This window comes from Cyanistes caeruleus, chromosome 11 (assembly GCF_971803275.1).
Source record: "Cyanistes caeruleus chromosome 11, bCyaCae1.hap1.1, whole genome shotgun sequence".
Taxonomy (NCBI): domain Eukaryota; kingdom Metazoa; phylum Chordata; class Aves; order Passeriformes; family Paridae; genus Cyanistes; species Cyanistes caeruleus.
Window position 1 is genome coordinate 7271860 of NC_141711.1, and position 24503 is coordinate 7296362.

At 44.5% G+C, this 24503-nt stretch overlaps 1 protein-coding gene across 16 annotated transcripts in view; it reads left to right on the top strand.

The window, feature by feature from the left end:
* Nucleotides 1-24503, top strand: part of CADPS (calcium dependent secretion activator) — a 206313-nt gene that overhangs the window by 83539 nt on the left and 98271 nt on the right. For all 16 annotated transcript variants that reach the window (XM_086846973.1, XM_086846974.1, XM_086846981.1 and 13 more), the window contains exons 7-10: nucleotides 9960-10071; nucleotides 13949-14088; nucleotides 16083-16149; nucleotides 24131-24239. In XM_086846973.1, the coding sequence (XP_086703099.1) occupies nucleotides 9960-10071; nucleotides 13949-14088; nucleotides 16083-16149; nucleotides 24131-24239 (428 nt within the window). The remainder of the gene's footprint in view (nucleotides 1-9959; nucleotides 10072-13948; nucleotides 14089-16082; nucleotides 16150-24130; nucleotides 24240-24503) is intronic.

Below are 24503 nucleotides of genomic sequence, written 5' to 3' on the forward strand. Positions count from 1 at the left end.
GTTCTGCAGGATTGGTTCTCACCCAGCTCAGCCACTGTGGGATAAAAACTCTGCTTTAGATTAAGCAACCAAATTTTTCACCAGAATAAGGGCAAGATCCTGTAGGGATTTCCTTACCTCAAGTGCCATCCAGACAGCCACACTGCTGTGGAGGAGCCTCCTGGACAGCCATGGAATACTCTGGAATACGTGCAATACTCTTCTGGGACTGTCAGTGTTGATCCCAGGTGGGGACCTGTTCCCAAAGGTCTTATGTTCAATCCCTGCTCTCCTGTACCACGCTAGAAGCTATCTTGAAGAATAATGAAGGCTTGTTTCTTTGCGCTTACCCCTTGTACTTGGTTTCTTCCAGTATCAAGTAAGTTCAAGCTCTGTGTTTTCCCTGACTTTAAGAGCTCACACAGCATTGCTTTCACATGGATTCTCTGGTGTCTAGTAAGGGTTGAGCTCAAGCACCTTCTCTTTCACAGATGAATGTCTTGCTTTTCTCGCCAGCTGTCTAATTTCTTGAGTGTTCCTATGCACTTGGGAATTATGTATTCCTGTGATAGCACATACATTCAAATTTAAGTATTCCAGAAGGTGTGATGATGCCCAAGGCAATTTTCATCGACACCCGTCTGCTTCATCACTTGCAGCCTTAAGATGGGGATAGGAAAAACCAAAAGGACATTGAAATGAGAGTGAGACTCAGTGATCTGAAATAGTGCTTTATTAAGAGGAGGACTGCAAAATGCAGGTTCTGAGATACGTTCAGTCATGATGCTTATTGCTCATAGGTGGTGTTCTAAAAAAAAAAAAAATAAGGCATGCCTTAGTGTAAGTTCAGCACATCATTTGCCAAGGGAAAGGTGGGGGATGAGACATGTGAAAGGGCTGAGTTGTTGGTTTATTTATTAAGTGCTGTGTACAAGTAGTGCACATTGTTATTTAATGAGGGGTGCTGCTGTTGCAGCAAAACAGTGTAGGGAGATAGAGGACACACTTTATAGAATTGGTACTGTGCCTGCTCCTGTCTGGACAAAGCTCTAGAATGGTGAAATGAGAAGACCAACCTTGATAGTGATTTTACAACATTTTAGGTGTCCTTTCTGTGAAATGAAGGTAGAGTGTGTGCTGGCTTTGTGAATGTGCCTGCATCTCCCAACAAACCACAGAACTAAGTGTAAAAGCATTTAAAGGGAGCAACATACTGTTGTCACTACGTGGACAAGGCATGCTCATGGAGGGAAGGGCTTGCAGATGGCTGGGTGGGCATCACCTCCTGGAATTGTCCACTCATCTCCACTGACCCAGGGGATGCTGGTGTGAACTTTGCTTCTAGCAGTCAGAAGTTGGGCAAGGCAAACCCAAGTGACTGGCTGGATTTGAGCTTCCTGTCCTGGATCCTGGCTTAGAAAAATATAGGACAGCAAAAATGTGAGTGGTGGCACAGTAAGAGATGGTCTCACACTTCTTGTTCATCCTTTTAGCTGATTTTGGAAGGGTACCTGTCCCGTTCCGTGATGAAAGGGGGAGTTGGGAAGCCCCTATAAGAATATAACATATGTTGAGGCATAAAAAAAAGTCAGATTGATCCCTCTCAATACCTTATGTTGTTTTCTGCTGTTTGCATTTAGAAATATTTCACTGCTCTCTACTAAGTTTTATAAAGGGGGGTCTAGACTATGTTGAAACAACATAGTAGAAAAAACAAAACAGTAACATATATTTTCAGGCAGAGGATTTCTGTCTCCTTTTCCATGGTCTGTGACATACTAAGTTTATGTAAATCTGGCAGGCTATGGCCTTATTAAGTCCAAAATCATGAGCAAGCCTTAACCAATGGGAGTCCTCTGCAGTTGTATTTTCTTCCAGGGTGACAAGATCTGATAGATGTGATTAATTGTATTTGGTCATTCTGCAAAGTGAGCAGCACTGTGGCTGGTTCAGTGGAGCATCTTTGGCCAAAGGAAACTTTGATTAGCATGTGTGTGGCATTGAAGTCACCCTGTTCAAGAATTGGTCACAGCCACAGACAGTAAATGCACACAGGCATTTAATGAATGAAGCTGTAAACTCATGCTGTATCCAAGCAGATACACTGATGGAGCACATACAGTAGGCAGCCCTTGTAAAAGCAATTTTTCTTTCAGTTCACACCTCCCAGTAAAACAGTGCTGGGCTTTCATTTCCATTTCCCCCTGCTGAGTTTTTTTCCTCTAATTGTGGTAGTATTAAACAAGAGCACAGGGCATTTGGAAAGCAGTCATCATTTAAATCATGGAAAGTAATCATGCAACTTTTTAATTTTCCCTGTTAATACCTAAAAGATTGTGAATAGCACTGCCACAATTTCACTTCCAAACCAGCTGAGGGATTTCTGCAGTAGAGTCCAGCTTGGGGTGCAGCAGTGTGGGAGGGGTGTGTGGTCCTGGGCTGGGTGCAGGCAAGGCAGAGGGACATCTCTGGGGCAGGAATGCCATCTCGTGGCCATAAATAGCTATTATGTGATTTTAAATCCACCTCCCATCCCTTCTTCCATCCTCATGACACTTCCCCAGTGTATCAGTCATTCTCAGGAAACACAAATCAAGCTGTATTTTCTTCATAGCAGAGATCATCCCTTTTTGGGTTCCTGAATCTGTGCTGTCGGGCTCAGCAGCTCCTCTTGGCTGTGGTGCCCTGTGCTGGCACTGGGACGGGATCCACGGGGATTGTGTGTGAGCCACAAGCAGATCAAGAGCAGACCTTTGCAGGCTTTGCTTTGCTGCAGTCTCTGTCAGCTTTACCCTGTTCCTTCTGTGCCTTGCACACTCAGGCACAGATGTGATGCTCTCCAAGACATATTTCTCCCTCAGCCGGCAGTGTAGTGCTGCCGTAGCCAGTCTGAGGATGTGGGAGTTGCAGCTCCTGGAGGGAGAGATGGTCTGCTACTGCTGTCTGCATGATGTTAAGCAAGATGGTGCCTGTGTGTGTGACACATACCTTGTGTCTCAGAGGTGGGGAAACAGAAAAGGGACAGACCATGAAATGCTGGAGGTTGGAACACCTTAGATGCTGTAGAAGGAGCCCAGTACTTGGAGAAACACTGTCTCTGCTCACCTTTTGAATAACACCATTCAAATAATAACACCAGGTGCTGTCTGCAGTGGTGTTTTTGGGAAAATAAACACCCTTTTTGTAAGCAAAATATTTACCAGTGGTGTTCTATTTAGCAGAGGGAGTGCTGTATGCTCGGCAGGAATTAGGGTGCCATGGGGAATGATGGATTCACTCGGACCATCCTTGGATTATCCCATCAGAGCAGACATCAGTGCTCCATTCAGAGACATGGCCTCACTCAGTGTTCTGTGGCTCCAGGGAAGGCAGGTACAGCCACCTGTGCTGGGCAGTGCCTGCAGGAATGCTGATTTGTCAGCACCTGCACGGGAGATGCGTCAGTGGAAGCGCGTTTTAAATCCCCGCAAAGTCTGTGCGGGAAAGTCTAGGAGGAATCAAATCTGTTTGTGCTGTCACTCCCACTTCAGCTCAGCTTGTTCCCAGGGGATGGGACTGAAAGGCTGTTCTGGCAGCTGAAAGGGAGGGGAGGAAACAAATGTAAACAAAAATAGGCTGTGTTGTCAATCTGTGTCTGATGTCTTTGGTTATTCTGTTTTGAAGGTGAGTAAACACATCAAAGTTTTACCGTGGGAGGAATCCCAGAGGAGGCTCAGCAGCCCTTGAGCATCAAAATGTATTGTGGATGCACACCATTCTCAGTGCATTTCTGCAGGCAGAATGGAAAGATGCCTTTCTTAGCACCTGAGTGGTATTTCCTAGCCCAGGATGGTTTTGCATGAGCAATGTATATACATCTGTATGTGTTCTTTGAGATTTTCATTTCAAATCTTTTCTGTGAATCTGCAGCAGTCACCTCCAGCACACCTTTCTAGCAGTGGAAAGATCGTAATTTCATCTTCTTGCTTTCTCTAAATTGGGATGAGGCAAATTAAGGCCTATCTCTAGTGACTTAATTAGACCTCTCATTATTGCAATAGCAGGAAACCAAAGCAGGTGACTGAGGCACACGTACACAGTAGTACAGTCCCCTAAATTTGTGGGTTTTCAGTGGAGGTTTTGTAGTCCTACTGCAGGAAATCACAAACTAGTTTGTAGCTAGTACAGCATCCCCAAACTGGCAGTTGTTTATAGCATTTCCCTGCTGAAACAAGAGTTGTGTATGCGTGGAGTTGCATGTGCATCCCACAGGTCTCCAGGTATGTGACCCAGCCTGTGAGTTTTCTTGGAGTGCCTAAAAAAAAGCTGGAATTCTTCTGTGCCTTTGGGTTATTTCAAATACTAAAGACACAAATGAAAAACCTATTATCCATTGCCATTGCCCACAAGAGCTGCAAAGAATACATATTTTCTCAAAGGCTTTGGAATTCCCTGCTTCCATTTATTATGGTTTTGTGACCCAGCTGGTACAGGGGTGAGCACCTGCCTCTGCCATGTGTCACAGACACATCTGTTCTGCCACATCCCTGCCAGTTCAGGGCCTCACCTGCACTGCTCCTACAAGGAGCTGTCAGCTCTCCCAGCCTCTCCTTGTGAAGGGCTCACCATTGTCTGGTTTATGGTGTTCCTAGAAGTTCCCAAGCACTCTTTCCATTTTTAAAAATGGCTATTTTTATCCCAGTGGGATTAATGCCATTTCTGCATGAGGTTTTGTTGTTGACCTGAGTAAGTCTGTGTGTGCTCACTTATAATGAACTATCACCTCCATGTATGGGCAAGGGAAATTCAGATAAATCACTGATAACTGTGGTCATCAACCTCTAGTTCATGTTTTTGAATGGTTGCTATAGATAAAGCATTAGAGAATACAGTAAAAACTATCCTGTGTGCTTCTTTATATATAGTTGACTGTTAAAGATACTTCAAACCTGTTTATTTTCCTCCTCACTTGTGTCTCTAGGAATATGTAGAAAAAAAACACAGCTTAGCATTACATTAGAGGAAAAGGTGCACTACTCCTTCAGCTGTGTGAAGGTAGGTTAGCTCAGTGCCTGGTGTGCTTCTGCTCTGTTTTTCCTGGTACTCAAGCATGGGCATACATGATTTATGGCCCATGATTTAAAGGTCTCTTCTGGGAGGGGAGGAGTGTGCTGAAGTAATAAAACCATCATTTGTTAGACAGGATTTCTGGGAGAACTAAATTGAGGCTGTATGTAGCATTTTAGTCTCCAGCGATGAAGTGGGATCTGAACTCTCCATCCTCACAGCAGGATCCAGAAGCAGCAGGGACCATGTCTGAGCACCACAGTAAGCTGAGAAACCAGGACTGTATTAAAAGCATCACGCCACACAAGGTGAAGCAGTCACCAAACCCAGGCAGTGTCTCTCAGGCTACTGTCTGTGCTGCCCTCTTGATAAACTTTGCTTCACCAGCCAGCTCACTTTGGAGACCTAGCTACAAGTACACCCAGAGGGACACAGGCATGCCAGAAGAAAAGAGATGAGGGTTGTAAATGAAAATAAGTACATGAAGCACAACCCCCTCCACCAGCATTCCACAAGGGAGGGAGGCAGCCAGACTTGCCAGTCATCCTCAGCAGATCCCACTCTGACAGTAGAGGACAGCAAGGGAGGATAAGCTGTCCTTGAAACTGTCCCAAACATAGTCATGTATATTAAACTGCTTTCAGCTGGACCTCTGTGCCCTTGTTCACAGCCAGCTGGCTGTGCAGGAAGGTAGGTGATGCTGCTGCTGGTTTTGGTCACCCTGCAGGGGTGGAAGCAGCTGCCTGCCATGTCCCTACCTTCCCAAGGATGTGTTCCTGTCTTGGGAGGGGACAGGCATTGCTGCTGAGTTGGTTAGTTTGGGAAAACTATACTGAGCAGGTGGCTCACTAAACTCCTGCAAATCTGGCCAATGTGTAGGAATATTATTCTGCAAGACTTTAAGTGGTGAATATATGGGAGGAAGGCAGAAGGGCAGCATCTCCAGCAGAGACCTGTCCAAGGAAACTGCCGTGTCCATTGAGCATCATGCACACCTGGAGTGAACCCATTGAGGGGACAGCTTAGCTCTCCTTTAGTACACATTTTTACTTTCATTTTCTGATTTTTTTTATGTTTATTCCTTGCAAGCTGGAGAGGGATAAAAGATATCCTCTGGTAGTTTTGAAGCCCATGAGAAGCAGTCGTAGAAGATGTGAAAACACGTGGCTCTGAAGCTGCTCCCCTGTCAGCCTGGTCAGCAGGGCTGATTCATGGCCCAGCAATACAATCCAGTTACATTTGTTCATTGTTTATATAAATCACAGGCATCAGTGTTCTGGCTACATCAAGTTACCAGAGCATTGATGGAAGAAGGGTGACTGTTTTAAATTAGGCAGGGGCAGAGCAGACTTGCTGGAGAGCACAGTATATGAGTGAATTTAACAAATTTTACTGGGTATCAAATGTGTATGTTTGCTTTTAGAAAGGTCATGGGTGCTAAAATTTCCTTTAGAGAAACATACATACTAGAGTTCGACAGAAATTACTAAATCACTGTCTCTCAAGCACAGCTGACAAAACTCTAGGTCACGTAAGTGGGATATTGTGAAGAAAAGCAGCTGAAATCAGAGACCCTCCTGCCTGGTTTCATGTGATACATGAGTGCAGTCAGGACAGGGATCTTTACAGGATTTTGCTCAAGCCTTATTCATATCCTAAATAGTATTTCAGTCATTAATTTTAACATAGCAGTGCCATGGTGTTTTAATATTTTTGTCTGTTAGCTGTGTGGTAGTTAGCTTTATAATTGCTGTATCTGCATTTTAGAAGCCCTCAGCCCTACAGCCAAAGTTCAGTAAAGCACTGGACTTCCACAGGATGAAGGCAATTGTTTCTGCAGTGACCTTATGGCAGGAAAAGGTAAGAGCTTGGTACAGCATCAATGGGAGGAGAGTGGTCTTACAGATCTTGGTCATAAATTGGGAATGGCTGAATAGCATCAGCCTGAAGGTTTTTCAGAGGAGCAGTGCAAGACAGCTGAGAGCAGCTAGGTCTGAGCAGCCTGGCACCTGCACTGGCAATGGCATCACTGCCCCCACGTGTGAGTAAGGGCAGTGTCTGTGCTCCCAAATGCTCCTGAAATCAGACAGGTGAGCCCATCCTTCAAGTGCTCCTTGAGGCTGTGGATGTAATGGGAGACTAGAGCTGACCTTTGTTACTTGTTGGCCAGTCACACCCTCTGGATATATGTCATTTTGTGTTCCATTCAAGATAAAATCCTAGCACTTTAGGCTGTTTGGTCAGTAACTGTGATGGCACCTCTATGTGAATCTGTAGACACAAAGTCTGCAGTTATGATCTCCTTATTATCCTTGTAAAAGGTAAAACAAGGGCCAGCATCTGTCAAGTTAGCACCTGGGGCATATCTCAACCTCTGGCACTAAAACCAAAGAGTTTAGCTGCTTATCCTAAGTTTGATGCCTAAATAGAAACTCTGGAGACAAAAGTAGATCCTGGTGATAGCACTGGAACAGCACAGATGCCATAAATAGGGCAATGATTCCAGTAAATTTGCTATGCACAGCAGCATTTCTTTATCAGTTCCAGACTTTGGGATCCACTGGCCAATAAGAAATGCTGAGGAGTTGAGGCAGGATTCAGATAGTTAATATGTTCCTGATTGAGGAAGTACTGTCAGGATTGTTCTGCTTGTGTACCTTTTTTTGTGGTGTTTGTACATCCATATGTATCCATCTGTATGTGTGTATCCTTTTGGCCAGAATGACATTTGTTTGTCTGCATTTGCAGATGCTTTATTGCTTTGAAGTGTCAGCATGAGTTCTGTGATAGGGGGACAAAATAGCATGGCATTTGTCCACAATGGGTCCCAGTGCACTCTCCCAACAAATGAGCTCCTGCAGTGATAACCTGCTTAATGATTAAATATGGAAATGAAACCATTACACTGTTAGTCCCTTAGAAGATCCTAACACCTAGCTACTGTCCACAGCTAATTTTCTAAACAATAATTTAATACACAGCCCAGATAAACTGGGTACTTAGACTGAATACAAATTATGTTTCAGTGGCATGAATTATGGCCTTATGCTGAGTATCACTATGGCAACTAATGACATCACCACAGGCTCCAACCAGCACAAAACTCAACTTTTGATGGTCTCCATTTGTTGGCACAGATCTTTTCAGGGCTTTTGGGGGTATGAATATGTAAGCACCAGTGCTGTCAAGGGTTTGCTATGTATGTTTGCTGTCATTTGAAACATTTATTCTCTTTGTGGTTAATGTTGTTCCCATGAAGGAAACCTAATGAAAATTACTGTTTGTATTTGGTTAGTAACATTTGTTGATAACATATGGTCTGGGAATGCTTCAGCAAATAAGAGCTTTTTAATAGTAAACAGAGATACGAGTTCTATAAAGCAGATGCTGTCAAAATACACAGTGTAAGGTTGGATATTTTCTTACTTTTGCCTCTTACCCAAAGCAAGATAGTCATCCTACTTTCCCTCCTGGTGACAAAGCAGTTTTTTGAGAGAAAACATAACCTGTGATCTGGAACTATGATTAGAAAATTAAGTTGCTTCTTGCTTCTTACCCTTAAAACATTTCTTAGGTAGCTGATGGCTCACATATGAAAAAGAGATGATATAAAGGACCTGACTGGACTAATAGTACTGTAGATAATTTAAGCCAAACCTCTGCTCTCTGGCACCGGTGGCGGTTTGTTGCAGCATCATAAAAAACAAAACATATGAAACAGTGACACCAGGAGAGGAAGCTTCAGAGCAAAGCTGATGGAGAACCCAAGTTTGTTAATCAGCTCTGTGCCAAGCACGCTCATCTGCTGAGCTTAGTTGGACAAGATTTGCTCAGTGGGGAGCAAAGCATAAACCCATATTCCTAGAGCACAAGGTGAATTATTTTTACTGATAGTTTTCCAAATGCTAAACCTGCTGCTTGGTGTTCATCTTTGAGGAACATCTAGTCACTTGGCCATGTCTTCTGAGCCTTTCCAAGGGACCTGCCTTTCTGCAGCAGAGGATTTAGTTTGAGGACAGCCTAAAGTGAGAAGTGTGATTAACAGAATAAGGCTGAATAGAAGTGGTTAGTGAGTTATGGCATAATCTCTCATCTGGCTTGAAGCATTCTGGGTTGCAGTGTGTGTTCCACCACATCACTCAGAGGTGTTGCTCCTGGCACGCTCTTGGCAGGGTCCCACATGCAACAAGTTCGTGTTTTATGTGCATTTGGGCAACTTTTGATTGCAGAAACTTATAGATGGCCTCTAGAGACATGCATGTCTAGAGGCTGTGGATAATTCAGCCTCCACAGCACTCCTTTCCAAGCCAGGGAATGACTCACAGAGTACAAATAGTAGACAGTGGATCGTGGTGTGGTTGCAGAGGTGATGTCTTCCTGGCCACTGCAGTCCCACCCAGAAGGAGCTGGTGTCCTGCTCTGCAGTCCTAGCTAACTAGGATTCCTCCAGACATAATGGCTTGAACTTAGACTTGGGCTGGGCTGAGACTTGGAAAGCAACCCAGGTTAGGTTGCAATTTCTTCAGAAAAAGCAAACCTCACTCAGCCTGGAAAGGAGAGGTTAATTAGGCAAGAGAGAAGCACAGGCATGAGTGATTACAGACATCCTGGGTGCAGATGTCTTCAATCCTCTACTTCTCTTGTGACTATACAGGCTGGCACTGCAGGAGACATTGTTCTTTCTAAATAAGAAAGTTCTCTTAAACTTGGTTTCATGCTGCTCCCAGATGCTCTCTTTTTTTCCCCAAGGACCATCATGGGTTTTCCAAACATCTGTTCCATATTTCCCAAAGAAGATAATAAATGCCCTTATCACTCACACAACCCAACCACATTGGCTTGTGTCAGACACATTTTAGGTTAACTATTTCATGCCTGAGTGTTGCTGCTGACCTGCCAGCTGAGCTGAACTGCTCTATGTCCTTTTTTCACAGCTGGGGCACCCAAGGAGACTTCACGACAACCCACGCTCTTCCTGCAGTGAAGGTGAAGCTGTTCACGGAGAGCACAGGAGTTCTGGCTCTGGAGGATAAGGAGCTTGGGAGGGTAAGGAGATTTTGATTTTAATAATGTTTCTTTCTGGCCCTGCTTTTCTAGAGAAATCTCTCCTGTACAGAAATATCTTTGGAGCACAACATGCTCTGCTTTTATGCCAAGCTTCAGGAGGGGGAAAGAAAGCAAGCTCTTCGCTGCTGGAAAGGAGTGCATCCCGCATGCTGTCTTTGTTGTGAGTTTCTAATGGCAGCATTTCAGCTGGCTGTGCCTGCTCTGAGCAAAGGCAGAGGATCTTGTATGCAATATTGGCAGTCTGGAAAGCCTTAAAAGTTACTTGCGGAAATGGACATTCCTGAGGCAGAAAAGGGGATTATGCTGAAGCAAAAAGAGGGGATTTAAGTTTGGCAAGGGACTGTTGAGTTTCTCTCATATCTGCTGAGCAGCCGGTGCATGGTTTGAGTTTTTGAAAGCACTGACTGCAGTACTCCCTGCAAAAGGCTTGGAGCCCTGGCTTCCCTGGGGATGGATGGTGGCTGAGCTGGTGGCTTCAGTGAGGCTGGACTGGGGAGTGAAACATGAGGGTTCATTGCTCCCATCAGTGGTGATAATGCAGAGAGTTTAGATTCCCAGGGTATTGGCCACAGAGCAAATCTTCCCACCCCATCTCTGCCCCTCACCTGTGGTCCCTAATCCAGTGCCCTGGCACTGGTAGCCCTGGACCACTGCAGCCCACAGCTCCAGAATATCTGTGGGTGGCACTTTCCTATGGCTTTGGGACACTTCACTTGTCTCCATGGATTTTGTGCAGCTGTTTAATTTGTGTTGGCCCCAGGCAGAAGTGGCAGCAAACTCCTTGCCATGCTTTCCTCAGCCTCTCAGGCTGAGATCAGTGTGATGATGATCAGTTTGGGGGAAGAGGATTTGGCACCTCCTGTCATGGCTCAGCATGACCCAGGTGATCTCCAGGGGCAGCCTGGGCTCTGTCTGCCCAGCCCTGCAGCACTCTTTGCTCTCCTTCCTGTATGTATGGTAATGGCTAAAAAATCCATGGTCAGGAAAGCCTCTGATCCTGTCACAATCCCAAGAATGGTATTTCCAGTTATGGACTAACTTGTTGGGATGTTTCTTGCTAACTCCTTGGCTGTTTGTGCCTTGACAAGGAAGAGTCTGTGTCCATTCAACATTTTCCCAATTAACATGGTTTTGTGTTAAACCTGTTCATAAAAGTGCCAAACATCCTTAGGTCCTAGTGAGCTGTTGATTTAAATTTAAAGCTTTATGGTGGAGAATCCTGCATGCAATTTTTTCTCATGTAATTAATTTTCATTTTAATTATTTGTGTTTTCATGTTCATGAAGTATCCTTTATTCTTGCACTTGAGAGAGAGAAAAGTAAAGCTACCTCTTCTTTTCTCCTCTCAATCTTCTCTTCAAAGAGCCCCTTCAGACTTTCCTCATCCACACCTTGATCCTTGCTTTCTCCCTGTCCTCCTTTTTTGACAAAAAGGATGACCCCTCTAGGCTGCAGTACCACAGCTGAAGACCTACAATTGTTTTGCTGCACAGCATCATAATGTTTTCAGGATTATTTTCAAAACCTCCTACTTCAAACAGCCTGGCACCCGGCCTTTATCCGCTGTGGCATGCTGAGCAGAGCTTTTCACCCAGCCGGCCACACTGTCATTCAGGGATTTTCCCCTGAGTGGTTACACTCAGTGCAGCCCCCCTTGCTTTGTAAATCTTGTTTCCACTGGCAGCCATGAGCAGTGCTGACTTTGCTGGTCTTGGGAAGCAATTAACTGTGCATGTTGTTCTGAGAAAGATGTCAGCACCCAAAGCAACCCCTCTTGCCCTGAAAGGCTGATGAGCCAACCCTACCAATGTGCTTTAATTCCTGGTCCAGCGGGAAACCATCCCTCAGCCCTGAGTTTCTGCAGGCTGAAGGACATAGGCCAGCAAGTGTGGGGAGCTGGCAATGATTCCTCCTGGCCCGTGGCCACCAGTGCTTTCAGTCGGCCAAACTTCAAAGGGATGCTCAGTGTGCCCGGAGCGGCCGAAAGATGACGCGTGTCTGCTCAGGCTGCATCAAGATTTCTTCTTTAAAGTAATAATGAAACCGGGAGTGTGTTAAGCCCCTGGTTTAGCTGTTGGAGTGGGCAGGAACCTGCCTGCATGGAGAGAGGAGGAAAGCAGGTTTTATACACAAAACACCCTGCTCAGCCGCCCTTTGAGCAGTGGCTTTGTGCTCTGCCAGGCGGGTACAAAGCCCACTTTCTATTGCGAGTGTTAAGTTGGCAACCGGCCGCCGCTCCTCAGCTCACCACTTTTATCCAAGAGAGAACTGGAAAATGCTCCCAAGCCCTGCACTGCTGAATGGGCAGCTGAAGGCATGGGAATACATCCTGACCCTATTGAAGCCGATGGCAGGGCTCCCGTGGATTTCAGCCATGCCAGTACTTCATCTGCCGAGGGCAAGGAGGGGAAGAGCTGTGAACTGCAGAACCACTGAGAAATGTTTGTGTCTTTTGTTGAAAAAAGAGTTGGAATCAAAGTAGAGAGCATCCCAAACACACTGAGTGTGTGCTGCCTCGCTAAGAGATGCAGCTTAGTGCAGGTGTATGTTCTTGCATGACCTGTCTGTCATTGGGGGTCTTTGGATGCTGCTCAGAGCTTGGGTCTGTCATGCTTCTAACACCGCCTGCCTCATGTGGAGAACTCATTTCTCATCTTCAGGGTTTGCTTAAATGTGTTTTCTGCCAAGAGTGATGCAGTACAGACTGGTGTTGCTCGGTTATCTGTGTGACTAATAACAGCTTCAGATTCCTAACAGAGACAGCAATTCAATAAAAGAAGTGATAAATAACATTAATGGATAAGGGTAAAATTGAGAATATACTGATATTTACCTCAGGCTTTAGAGGAGGCAATAAAATAAGTTTTAGAGCAATTCATCAGAGGATAATAGCATCAATGATATTTTGGTGGAAAACAGCCCTAGATTGTTGACTCAGCAGCAAAGTTGAAGAGCAGAGGAATACAACATTCTAGTCTGGGCTGGAGTTTGGCAGGAGCATAGACTAAGCATGAGCAAGAAATGAGTGATGGCAGCACATCAGTTAATGAGGGTGAATGCTGCCATTTGTAAGAATTGTGAAACAATTTACTTGCATAAAGATTAATGGATTTAAGGAAGATTCATCTCACTACAGCACAGGGGAAACTAGAATAAATTTGTACCAGGCAAAGTGACCTCTGAGAGTGAAAGCATCAGAAGGGGAACTGGTATACAAGGAAGGGGGTTAGGCCACCTCAGAGGAAACATGGAAATACCAGGAGAAGATGGTGGATGTGGTGTTGTCCTAGGGGAATACTCTATATCTTACTCTCCAGGGGGCTGGTCTGCTTTGTAGTGGTAATGGATGAATGGGAAAAGCAAAGCTATGATCAGAAAAGACTATTCACCTCTTGGAGCTTTCAGTTTCTTTGAGCCAAGTGCTTGCATTGGTGTTCATCTGCAGCCACTGGTGTTGCATGGATGTGCTCCAGCTGGAGACCCTCCCAGCATTTCCTGCTGCATGAAATGGAAGCAGAGTCCTGCAGTCTCTCATGCCATGACATGGGATGCAGTTTTTATCTGCTGCTGTAGCTCAGGCAGATGTACCATCCTGAGCTGAATGGAACTGATCATGCAGCTGTGTCTGCACAGCACCATGAGCTAATTGAGGAGCCAAAGAATATATGACCTAATCTCAAAATAATAAGCTGCACTTTAAAAAAGCAATAAAAAGCCATCCTCATTGATGTGAATAGATATATCCAGACTGACTTCCAGGACAAAACTAGGTCATCTGATGTATTTCTGTTCCACACTAAACCCCATTTTGTGAATCATTTTTTCCCTTTAACATTGTTGGTTTTAATTCTTACAGGTTGTTCTCCACCCTACTCCTAACAGCCCAAAGCAGTCAGAGTGGCACAAAATGACTGTTTCCAAAAACTGCCCGGATCAAGACCTGAAGATCAAGCTTGCTGTGCGAATGGATAAGCCTCAAAACATGAAGCACTCTGGGTAAACACTTGTCTCAATCTAAAGTAATTTTGTTTTGAATGTGCATTAGGAAATTTCACTTTTTTTAAGATGCTCAAGGAGAAACTCTTTTTCTCAAGTTCACAGGAGGTGAAGTGGAAAGATAAATATAAAAATGGCATTAGTTCAGTCATTTATAGTGCACTTTCCATATTCTTAGCGTAGACTTTTTTAATGCATATCAGCCAAACAGTTTAAATTTTAAACAGTTTTCCTCACAGGAAATTATGTTTTTTCCTGTGAGAAATAATAACTGAACTGCCCAACTCTCTTACAGAGAATAATACAATTTTTAAAGTTATTCCTGTGTATCCCTGTATTGATTTCTCAAAACCAAAATCACAGTGGCCTTTCCACTTGAAATAAACCTCAGTGTGACCGGCATTATTTAGAGTGAAATACACACCACAATTAAATAGCAGTTTCCTGGTGTAGGACTAATAATTGTGAAGGTTAAAAGGGATACCTTTCTCCTCCAGGAGAGAGTGTCAGAAGATCTGGGGCCAGAGGGATGCCTGACCACTTCTACCTTCATATAATTACAAATTAAATCATCCATGGGAAGATCTAATTAAGGCATTGGTAAGGCTCTGATTGTTCTTCAGAGCTGAGGATGTGACAAAAAATCGAAACTACCCAGGAAAGTCACTGTTGGAAATAACTCTCCTGTCCGTTTTTGGTGCTATAAAAGTGACTTTGTTTCCCTTTTGTTTTCATAGTGTTTTGTTAAATTCCATCCATTAGAAAGTAATTTAGATCGTTCATTTTTTCTAATTCCTCTTCCTCCTCTTTTCTCTGCTGATGAGATCAGAGCCAGTAGTCTTGTGTGAAGTTTAATTTTTTCACCACGATCACAGGCACCAAAGCCAGAGAGGACAGTTCCTCTGTCCTGTTTATTTCCTTGACCTCAGCTGACAGCAGGGCTGTTCCCTAGCTTTCTTCAAGTAATATCTGATTTACATGATACTGCCTAAAATTCTGAGATTTGTAGCCCTTGCTACCAGAACTGAGATTATCTTTCTGTTGTTGTTAGCAGCAGTAGCCAAAAGGACACTTATTATCCTCCTCTTGGACTAGCTGAGGACTCAAAGCCCACGTCAGCATGACTTGGAGTTCTATTGTTTAAACTTTCACCAAGAGTATGGTAGATCTCTTCTGGCATAAGGAACCCCCTGCATAACCAAAAATGAAGTCTTTTTTTCTATTTATTGAGCCAGAACTAAAGTAATTATAATGATACATAAAACATATTAATGCTGAATAATATCCTTATGTTTATTATTAGCCTGGTGCTGCTGCTAGTTTTGCCAGTGTTTGTGTTACAGTATCACAGTGGCCAATTCATCACGGAGATTAAATGCTTATTTTGACATTCGTTTTAAAAGTTAATTCTTCCTTTGTAGAAAACAGTAAATTCACTCCTCCTCAGAAATTATTCAGTTTGCTTGAATTATCTATAGCCAAGCAATTTCTTGGATTTTGTCTTAGAGCTGCTCAGTGAAGTGTCCTGGTTTAGTCAGTCCAGTTCATGAGATCCTGTGTACTGGGTTTGATGTAGGAAGTGTCCCTGTGTTTGACAGTTCCCCTCAGCAAAATGGTTTTATGAAGGCTAAAGCAGATTTGGGGTTTCTCTTCCTTAATTCTTCTATTATAAATACATTCTTTGTCCATCCAACCATGTTATAGCTATTCACTGGCACTAAAGGGCTTCAAATTCTAAGCAAGTTGTGAAAGACAAAGGGAAAGAGAGAATTAATACTGTAACACTAAGACTCTGTAAGATTTTTACATCTGTTTCTTTGCAGGTAATTTGTTCAGGCTACAAATTAACCCATTCATGAATGCTGCTGAGCTTGAGACTCTTGTAATTACTCCTTGTGCGTGAACTTCAGTTTCTAAGTGTAAACAAAGTATACTGAAAAGCAAGAGAGCAGATTGACACTTGTGTACTGAATTTACCTGTTCTTTTCTCCTAGGTATTTATGGGCCATTGGTAAAAATGTTTGGAAGAGATGGAAGAAACGATTCTTTGTCCTGGTCCAGGTAACAGATGTAACTAGAGGTGATCTTAAATCACAGCATGAGATACTTGAGTCTGTCCTCTGGCCATTTTCAGTGCCATGTGATTGAGCTGAGCTGTGGTTCTGTGCAGGGTGTCTTAATCCATGCACGTGCATGGATTAAGATCCATGTTAATCATGGATTCTTTTCTAAATGTATGGGTGTTCTCAAGGATATCTCAGTTGCAGACTTGCAGCCATGAGTTTCCAGATGCGCTTGAATGCTTGATAAAATGGAGAATCAATTTTAATGAGGAATTAATGAGATGAGGAGGAAGCTTAATCTGTCTTGGTTGGAGGTTCTTTGGCTCACTTTTGAACCTCCAGGTTGAATTTGGAGCCCATTTGAAGTTTTATCAGTGGCTATGTCAGAGTCAGAAACAAATCATTCTTGGTATTTATCTTGCCTTCACATTTATTACTGCTTCTCATTGTCTACAGCTCTCACTGATCATTTTGCAGTCATCATTTTGCAGTGTCTTCCTTTTTTCCCTTTTTTCTTGTTTTTACTTTTTGCCCTCCCAGTTTCAGTAGACCTGTATATTTGACTACTGCTAAGAATTTCAAGGATACAGGCAGATGTCCTCTGTAACCCACAAGGATCTGGTCAGTACTTCGTGTGTTAGGTGTTCCCTCACTTGCCAGGAGCAGGTGAAACCACTGCATTGGCCACAGAAGTGTGTGGCCCCAGTGTGGGTGACACCAGCCTAAGGAAGTCACAGCCCTCTTGGGTCCACCTCTCCCCCTCTTCTCTGCACTCTCAGGGTGTGTTGTCTCAGAGTGTGAGGAATAAAGCCTTTGTTCAGGGTTTTCTATGAAAGCAACACAGAGATTCTCTGATGGAATAACACGAGATCCAACTGAGATCTTGTGGCAGCACAGATCCAAACTGATCGGGTCAGAGGGTAAAATCCTGCTGCTGCTGAAGCAGGTGGCAGGTCAGTTGTAGAGGGGCAAAGTGTAAGAACAGAGATGGCACCAGGCTCCACATTTGGAGCATGCTTGTGTGCTGTCTATCCTGTGCTGGTAAGGGCAGGAGTCCAAGCAATCCCTCTTCCACCTTAGACACCTGCTTTCTCTGGTCCTAAATACCTGGTATAAGCTGTTTCTGTTGTGCTAATTACTGTTCCAAGTTCAGCTGTCTCAGTAGGAAGTTTAATTGTATTTATTCCCCTTTTAGCCCTTTTGCTGGCTTCCATAGCATGAGGCAGATAAGGAAATCCATCCATAGGAAGTAAAGGGGATTTATGATGTGTAGGACCCATGTAAGTAGGAGGCTATTTAGAGAGACCCATTGAGTACCTATTCCCATAACCAAGTATGATCAGCAGAGACAATTTAAGTGCTCATTTTGTATTCCACATGGGGTCAAAATGGTCACACAGAGCGGGGAGGTAGTGTAGAGCAGCCACAGGATGTCTCTGTCTGCCTTTCCCTTCTGGGAACATTATATGCTGATCCTGTTCTTGGGCAGAGATTGAAGGGTTGCTTTTCTCTGTATGTTTCCTTTATTAGGTTCTGAAATGAAGTTAGAAGTGGTATGGCAGTCCATGATCACCTGTAGTGCAACTGGTATTGCTTTGCCCTGAGAGACAATTCAGTCCTGTTAGACCAAGTTCTCAGTTCTTTTTTTCCCTGTGAACAGGGATGCTCCAAAGCAGAGTCATTTTTCCTAACCTCATTTCTCCCATAAATAATTCTGTTGATACTCTTCTGTGCAAGGGTTTGCAGGTTTGGACATGGATTCCCTCATCTCTCTCAGAGCCTTCTGGCCATTCAGTGTGGTTGCAGTTGCTTCTCTGGTTTTTAGCTGCTATATATTCTTCAGCTTGCTGTGGAATTGAAGCTCTCAGAGTTATTCCATGTTTTCTCATGTTACTAGGTCTGTATTCGTCAGTTGGCATATCAGAGCAGAATTTGGCCAGAAAAGCAATTCATTTGAATAAGATGAGCAGACTTTTGCCCCCAGAGAGTCTCTGTAGCCCACCTCAGAAATTCCAGCTGCCACTGCAGCTTCTCTGTTATGTTACCGTTTGCTCAACATTTGGTGCAATGTAAAGTGTTCTGCCGTACATCAAATATAAACAAGAAACACTCTCTATGCAGTCCCTCAGATGTAGTTTGAGCATATTGAACATGTCAGCAGGCAATAAAGATGGAATAAAAATACTTTGCTGTCCGTATGTTTGTCATTTGCTTTTCATGCAATGCAAAGGATGGGTGCTGATACGAACAGGGATTGGCAGTAAAGGTGTTGATGTCCAGGATGCTCTGAACTCTGCTAAACCAGAGGCAGAAAATAACCCCTGCAGGAAGGTGAGCTGGCCCTTGTTACAGAGAATGAACAAGGAGCAGCCCCTCTTTCAGGAGCTTGATCCACACCAGGCTCCTGCCTCCACCAGAGCCGAGAGATAGAGCCCAAAGCATAAAGTCCATTTGGCAGGTAGTGGTCTGGTCAGTCCCTGACACTGCCAGGAGGGCAGGGCTGTTTGGAGGAGTAACTACACGTTTCCTTTCTGATCCTTTGTCTCTGTCCCTTACCTGTAGCATGTTCTATTGCAGCTGTTTCCTCTCCTGCTGCTTGCAGAATAACCTCCCCCTCCTGGTCTTGTGCCCTCTCCCTCTTTCAGATGGACACAGCCTTGGTTCCTTCAGTGCTATTGGCTGGTACCACTCTGTCTTCTGGTACCAGTGGTTAAGAAATTTGTGGTAATAAATGCTCAAACTCTTCATAACTATTTAAACAAGGCACAAAAGTGCCAAACTGCATGGGTGGCACCAAGGAGGAAGGTGTTGATGGCAGTTTGTCTCTTTTGTGTCAGTGATGCCTTGCCGCCACGAACGGAGGCTTTGCGCGCGTATGGAGAGAAAGCAGCTCTGCTGGGAGCGCTTCCACTGCTACTTGGCTTGTGTAAGCCCTGGAGAGAAGGGGAAAGGAGCAATAACTGCCTTGTAATTTGGGTGGAATAATCCCTCGCACCTTCTGTGTCTGTGTAACTGCAAGGGTTATACAGGAGTGATTTGTTTGGGTGTAGTGAGTTCGAGCAGTTCCTTTGTGTCATTTCTAGACCTGAGCCTCAACTCTCCAGCACCTGCCTTGCTGGGTGGATTTGGCTCAAGCCCTTGGGGAAGGGTTATGGCATGGCATGGCTGGCACAGCAAGCGTGTGTGCTCCTCCAGCACCGATCTGTGCATTAAGAGGGGTTAGTTTTCCCTTCCGAATGAATCGCAGTCCTCTCCGTACACTGCCCACCCTTCTCATAGACACCCTTTGAGATGAGCAGCAGAAGAGCAGAATACTGATTAGATGTAAATTACATGGCAGAGACTCGTTACTTGCCTAATTTTAAATCCTGAGATATGCAGTGTGAAAATGATGGCAGAATATGGCCCTGAGCTTGGATGGAAATGGTCCGCAGCATCACAAGCGAGGAAAATGCTTCGTAAAGGCGACAGTAATGCCAGTGGCAGTGGTAAGCAAAAGCAATTAAGCTATTTAGGGCAAAGTTCTCCGTCTCTGGTTAGGAAAGAAAATGTGCATCCATTGCAGATGTTATAAGTAAGTATTTCCTAAGTTGCTGTATCAGCTGCTTGAGCACAGCACACAAATTTCAGCCAGTTTGCCAATTAGACCCTCGTGCAAAAGCTGGGATTTTTGATAGCTGACAGAGCTTGTATTAATTCTTTGCAAGGTCTAATGTGCTGTACTGGCAATAACACCATGGTTGGTTCTGGTGGGTTTGCTGTCTTTGCATTAGGAAATTTCTTATAATGATTTTTAAGGGCAAGTGAATTAATTACACTGAGATTTCAGACTGAATCTGTTCATCTCTTATCATAACCCCATTTCTGTGCTCTGGCAGCATATGGGAAGTAACACTCCATGGTACCTGGACGACATGTCTGCTGAGTAGCTTGAAGCAGTTTTCAGCTGATTGTGTCTGATGGTGTTTGCAGAATGTTGCTGGAACCAGATCAACTCTCTGCAGATTAAAACCAGTTGCAGTGTCTACGCCTGGATCTATTGTTCTAGTGACAGACTCCCTAAACTCAGTATCATTTAGACTAACAGTGACAGTTCTTGCTTTTAGCAAAACTCAGTTGACTCGGGATAAAATGAAATGAAGTAAGTGTTCACTAAGTCTGAATATCACCCAGAAATTGAAAATAATTCTGCAGAACTGCAGTGTGGTACACCAGCAGTCCTAGACTGTGGTCTTCAAGCTGAGGTGAATGACCCATAGCTGGTCCCCATAATCATATTAAATAATGTTTTCTTGTAGACCCTTGCTGAGGACTAGGCATAGATGGTGATTTTTGTGAAATATCGAGTGTGATGATACATACAAAATATCTGGAAACTGGTTAAACTGATGCTGCAGCTTGTTACACCTGGCTGCAGTAGGTCCTGCATACCTGTCCATACTCACACAGGATGAAGTCCCACCACACAGCCCTGCCCAGGAGAGCACATAAATCTCCTGCCTGAAGAGAGAAGCTGGGACAACTGTTTTGTGCAGTATTTTAGAGCTGAATGGATATGCTGAGATGTGAAAACTGTTGTTTTCACGTTCTTTTCTTTAAGCTGGATCATTTCCTCTGCTCATTTGTGTCAGGAAAGGGCTTGGGAGGCAACGTACAGCTGCAACCAGAGGACAAGAGTCTCCCATCAAAGTGGAAAGCTGTATTACAGCTGGCAGTATCTTCACACGGTTTCTCTCCCTTGGGACAAAATGCATGCTGTTAATTTAGAAAAGGTCCATTTAAGAATTTAACCCAAGTAGGGTGGTGTTGTGTCAACAGTAAAAAAGGGGAAGCAAATGACTGAGTTGAGAGTGTGAGGCATGACAATTAACAGGTTTGAGCAGGATCCTGGGGAAAGCAGTGCTTGCTAGAGCAGGAGTCTCTGGTGGAGAAACCATGACAAAGTCAGGACTAGTTAATGCATATCTGCTGTATTTATTAATCAGTTGGATTGTCTAGCTGGTGACAGAATATGGTCAAGTGCCAAGAAAGTCAGATTTAATTTAGTAGCCTGGGAATAGTGAACTTTGGCATTTGTCTCCTGCTGTCTGCTTCCCCTTTCCTGAATTTCTTTGTCTTTTTCCCCACCGTTTTTTCCCTTATGTTCTTTTGTCTCAAATTATTTCTCCAAGTGTTTTCCCTTTTTTTGTAATGAACCAACCAGGGGTGCCTTGGAATAGTTCCCTTCTTTTACTTTCTCTCAGTTCAGCTTCCTTAGATGCTCCTTTCCTGGCTGTCATCGAGTCCCTGGATGAAATCCCAGCTGCTTTGAGAGTTTGTCCCTTACTGGGCAGAGATTTCTCCTCTGTCTTCCTTCAGTTTCCTCTCTGTAGCTGTGTTTTTTCCAATTACTCAAACCATTCATCTTGCCCATCCCATCTGCTCGCTCACTCTCATACTCAGCTATGGTTCAGAGTGAACTCAGCAGGCTGTAAGATTAATTTCTGCTATTAACTGTTTCACTTGTCTGGCCATTTCTGAGCTTTACAGAGAGCAGGCTCTGTAAAACAGTATTTTGGGGGACTGATGAAAGGCAAGTGCAATCTCCTCTTGACCCTGGGGTGCTGTTTAGCAGCAAAGCACAGCTGTGACATACTGAGCTTTCTAGAATCCCATTTTCTTGGGCTTGGCTTTACCACTGCCTGTAAATGGAGGGAGCCACATTTCACTTTGTGGCCATGGCACCAACTTCTGTCTGAGCCCAAGCAGTAAATGCTCTAGGCAGCAGGATAAGGCACACAGGCTGGTCTGTCAGTCCTTGAAGTCAGTAGCTTGAGTTGTTTAGGTGCAGGCACTGTACATGGCACAGTTGGCACCTCTTCCAGAGGCCATCATTAGCTTTGTCCTCTCTCCAACCTGATCCTTGCTTGCTCCTGCCAGTAAGCTTTGTGGCATTCCTGAGCTTGGGCTTCTGGGCTGTGTGAGTAAAGAAGTAGGATGTGAACCTGGCTCACTGCATGTTGTAGACCCACCTGTAGGTTTCTCTTCAAGGTCTCTTCTGGTAACAATGTTCTTTCAAGGAAATCCTGTGCATCCTAACAGGAGAGACCAGTTTGCTTTGCCTCTGTCCCAGGATGGCTCCACCAGAGCCTACTGTCTACACCTGCTGTTTATAACCTTTAACGTGAGAAATACAAGCTCTAAAATGCCTTTTTCCCTATGTTGCCACTGTGCTGATGTGTTTGTCTTATTGCTAGGGCAAAAGAATATTTCCTGGGTCCAGAGAGGAGTGGAATTGTGTATGAAGAAGAGACCAAAATTCAGACATAATGTTTAGGGTCAGAGAACAGCTGAACTACTGATAAATTTACCTGTTGCTATAGACCATACAGGAGAAGGAAAAAAAGAATTAGTGGTATTAAGGTTTTCAATAAATGTCAGCGTAGGTTAGCACTGGCTCATTTCAGGAATTGCATTTATCATGCAGTCCCTGAAGTTCAGGCTGTCTAACACAGAGAAATCAAATCCTTACCGCTCAGACGAGATCTCTAGGATTTTCCCATAAATAAAGCACATTCCAGAGTTTCTCCAGGAGATGGCAGCAACATACTGCAAGTACGACTGAATGAGCACCACAGGAGTCTGAATGTTGTGCTGTGGGGCACTGGGTTATTTTTAGATTCCTTCGTGTTAATCTTTTTAATTTTTGTGTTGCCCATACGATGGTAGGCATGCAAAGTTCAGAACAGGGAATATGCACTGGTGTGCTCCTGCTATTGGTCTGCTACTTGTCAATCTTCCGTCAGTGCTGGTAGTTTTAAGGAGGATGCAAGATGCTTAAAGCATCACTTTTAGTCTTACTCCCACAAATGTGTTAATGATAGAGTTTATTCTTAGGTAGCTTTTGGAGCTGTTCCTGGAGGAAGGCTCGGTGCAGGCAGGGCTGCTGGAGCAGGCTGGCAGCGAGCAGAATCCCATAGAGGGCAGCAATAAACCGAGTGGCGACTGGGAGACGCTGTGCCAATAGATGGGTCCCCCGACTTCAATAAATTACATTTTATTAGTGAGAGATGACACCAAAATAAGTGCTGCAGGTATCTTTGTAGCCGAGAAATTTGGCTGGAGTTTGAAGGCAAGCCCTCCCCAGCCCAGCCATGCTCCCATCTTTCAGGATCTCTCCCAACTTCCAAAAAATGACAAGCACAATTCATTGCCACCCACCAGAGTTTTAAAGTTTCCTCCAGAGGTCAAGAAAATGTCCAGACGAATAAAATTACGTCAGGCGTCCAGAATGTGACACAACCTTAACAAAGTCATTTGAAATCATTTGACAGTAAATTTCCCTGTGAGTTCCTAGCCTGGGGCACGGAGAATCCTCTCCTCTCCTCCCTGGATGAGCTCCTTGCCGACCATCCAGATCGCGGCACGCCGAGTACGCGCGGGCTCTTGATGCGGCCTGATGGGCTCCTAAAGGCGATTCGGGAGCCTGGCAGAGCCCCCGCAGCTGAGTCGGCTTCCGTCAAGAGCTTGACATTGAATGTATCGTGTCATGCAGATGGTACCTCAGAGGAGTGAGAGCTGCCATTTACAGCACTGATGACAACAACTGCCGAGATCAGTGGGATCTTAAGATTGCTTTAATATGACTGGCACCTAGCAATTTAGCTCACATTGTTTGTGACAGGGTGTCACTCTTGCACTTGTCTGGGGATGAATGATAGAGGGTTTTAAACCGTGGAGCTTCATCTTTTGGAGGAAATTAAACCGCTGTACGTACTGATGCGGAGAATCAGATGCGTGCTGCAGCAGGGTGTGCTAAGAGAGGGCTCTGCAAAAGCCTGGTAAAAAGTTTAGTCTGTCTCTAATGGGCAAAGAGCATCCAAATTACCCCACCACCCCCAGCCCCTGCAAACACGCTGTCGGCGTGCAGCGTTCGTAAGCGCTTCGGATTGCCTTGTGGTGGTCACCCGGTGCCATCTTAGCTTTGTGATTTTCCTCAGGTTAGTCAATATACATTTGCTATGTGCAGCTACCGGGAGAAAAAAGCAGAACCTCAAGAGCTGCTGCAGCTCGACGGATACACTGTGGACTACACCGACCCACAGCCAGGTACGGGGCTGGCAGCTCCCACGGGTGCTGCGCTCACCACTCCAAAGGGAGTCCTCTCTCTTCCTCTCCCTGCCTGCAGCTGAACTGTGATCAGCATTATTCTAAATATGTTTGTGTTTATACTGATCATTAGCTATGCATGACTTTACTATAAATAGAGCTAAGGGACTAAGCTAGGAGTTGCACCAAAGGAGGGAAAGACTCATCTCTTCTGGGGAGCCTAAGTGAATTAGACACTTAAATCCCAATGAAATTTAATTGTGA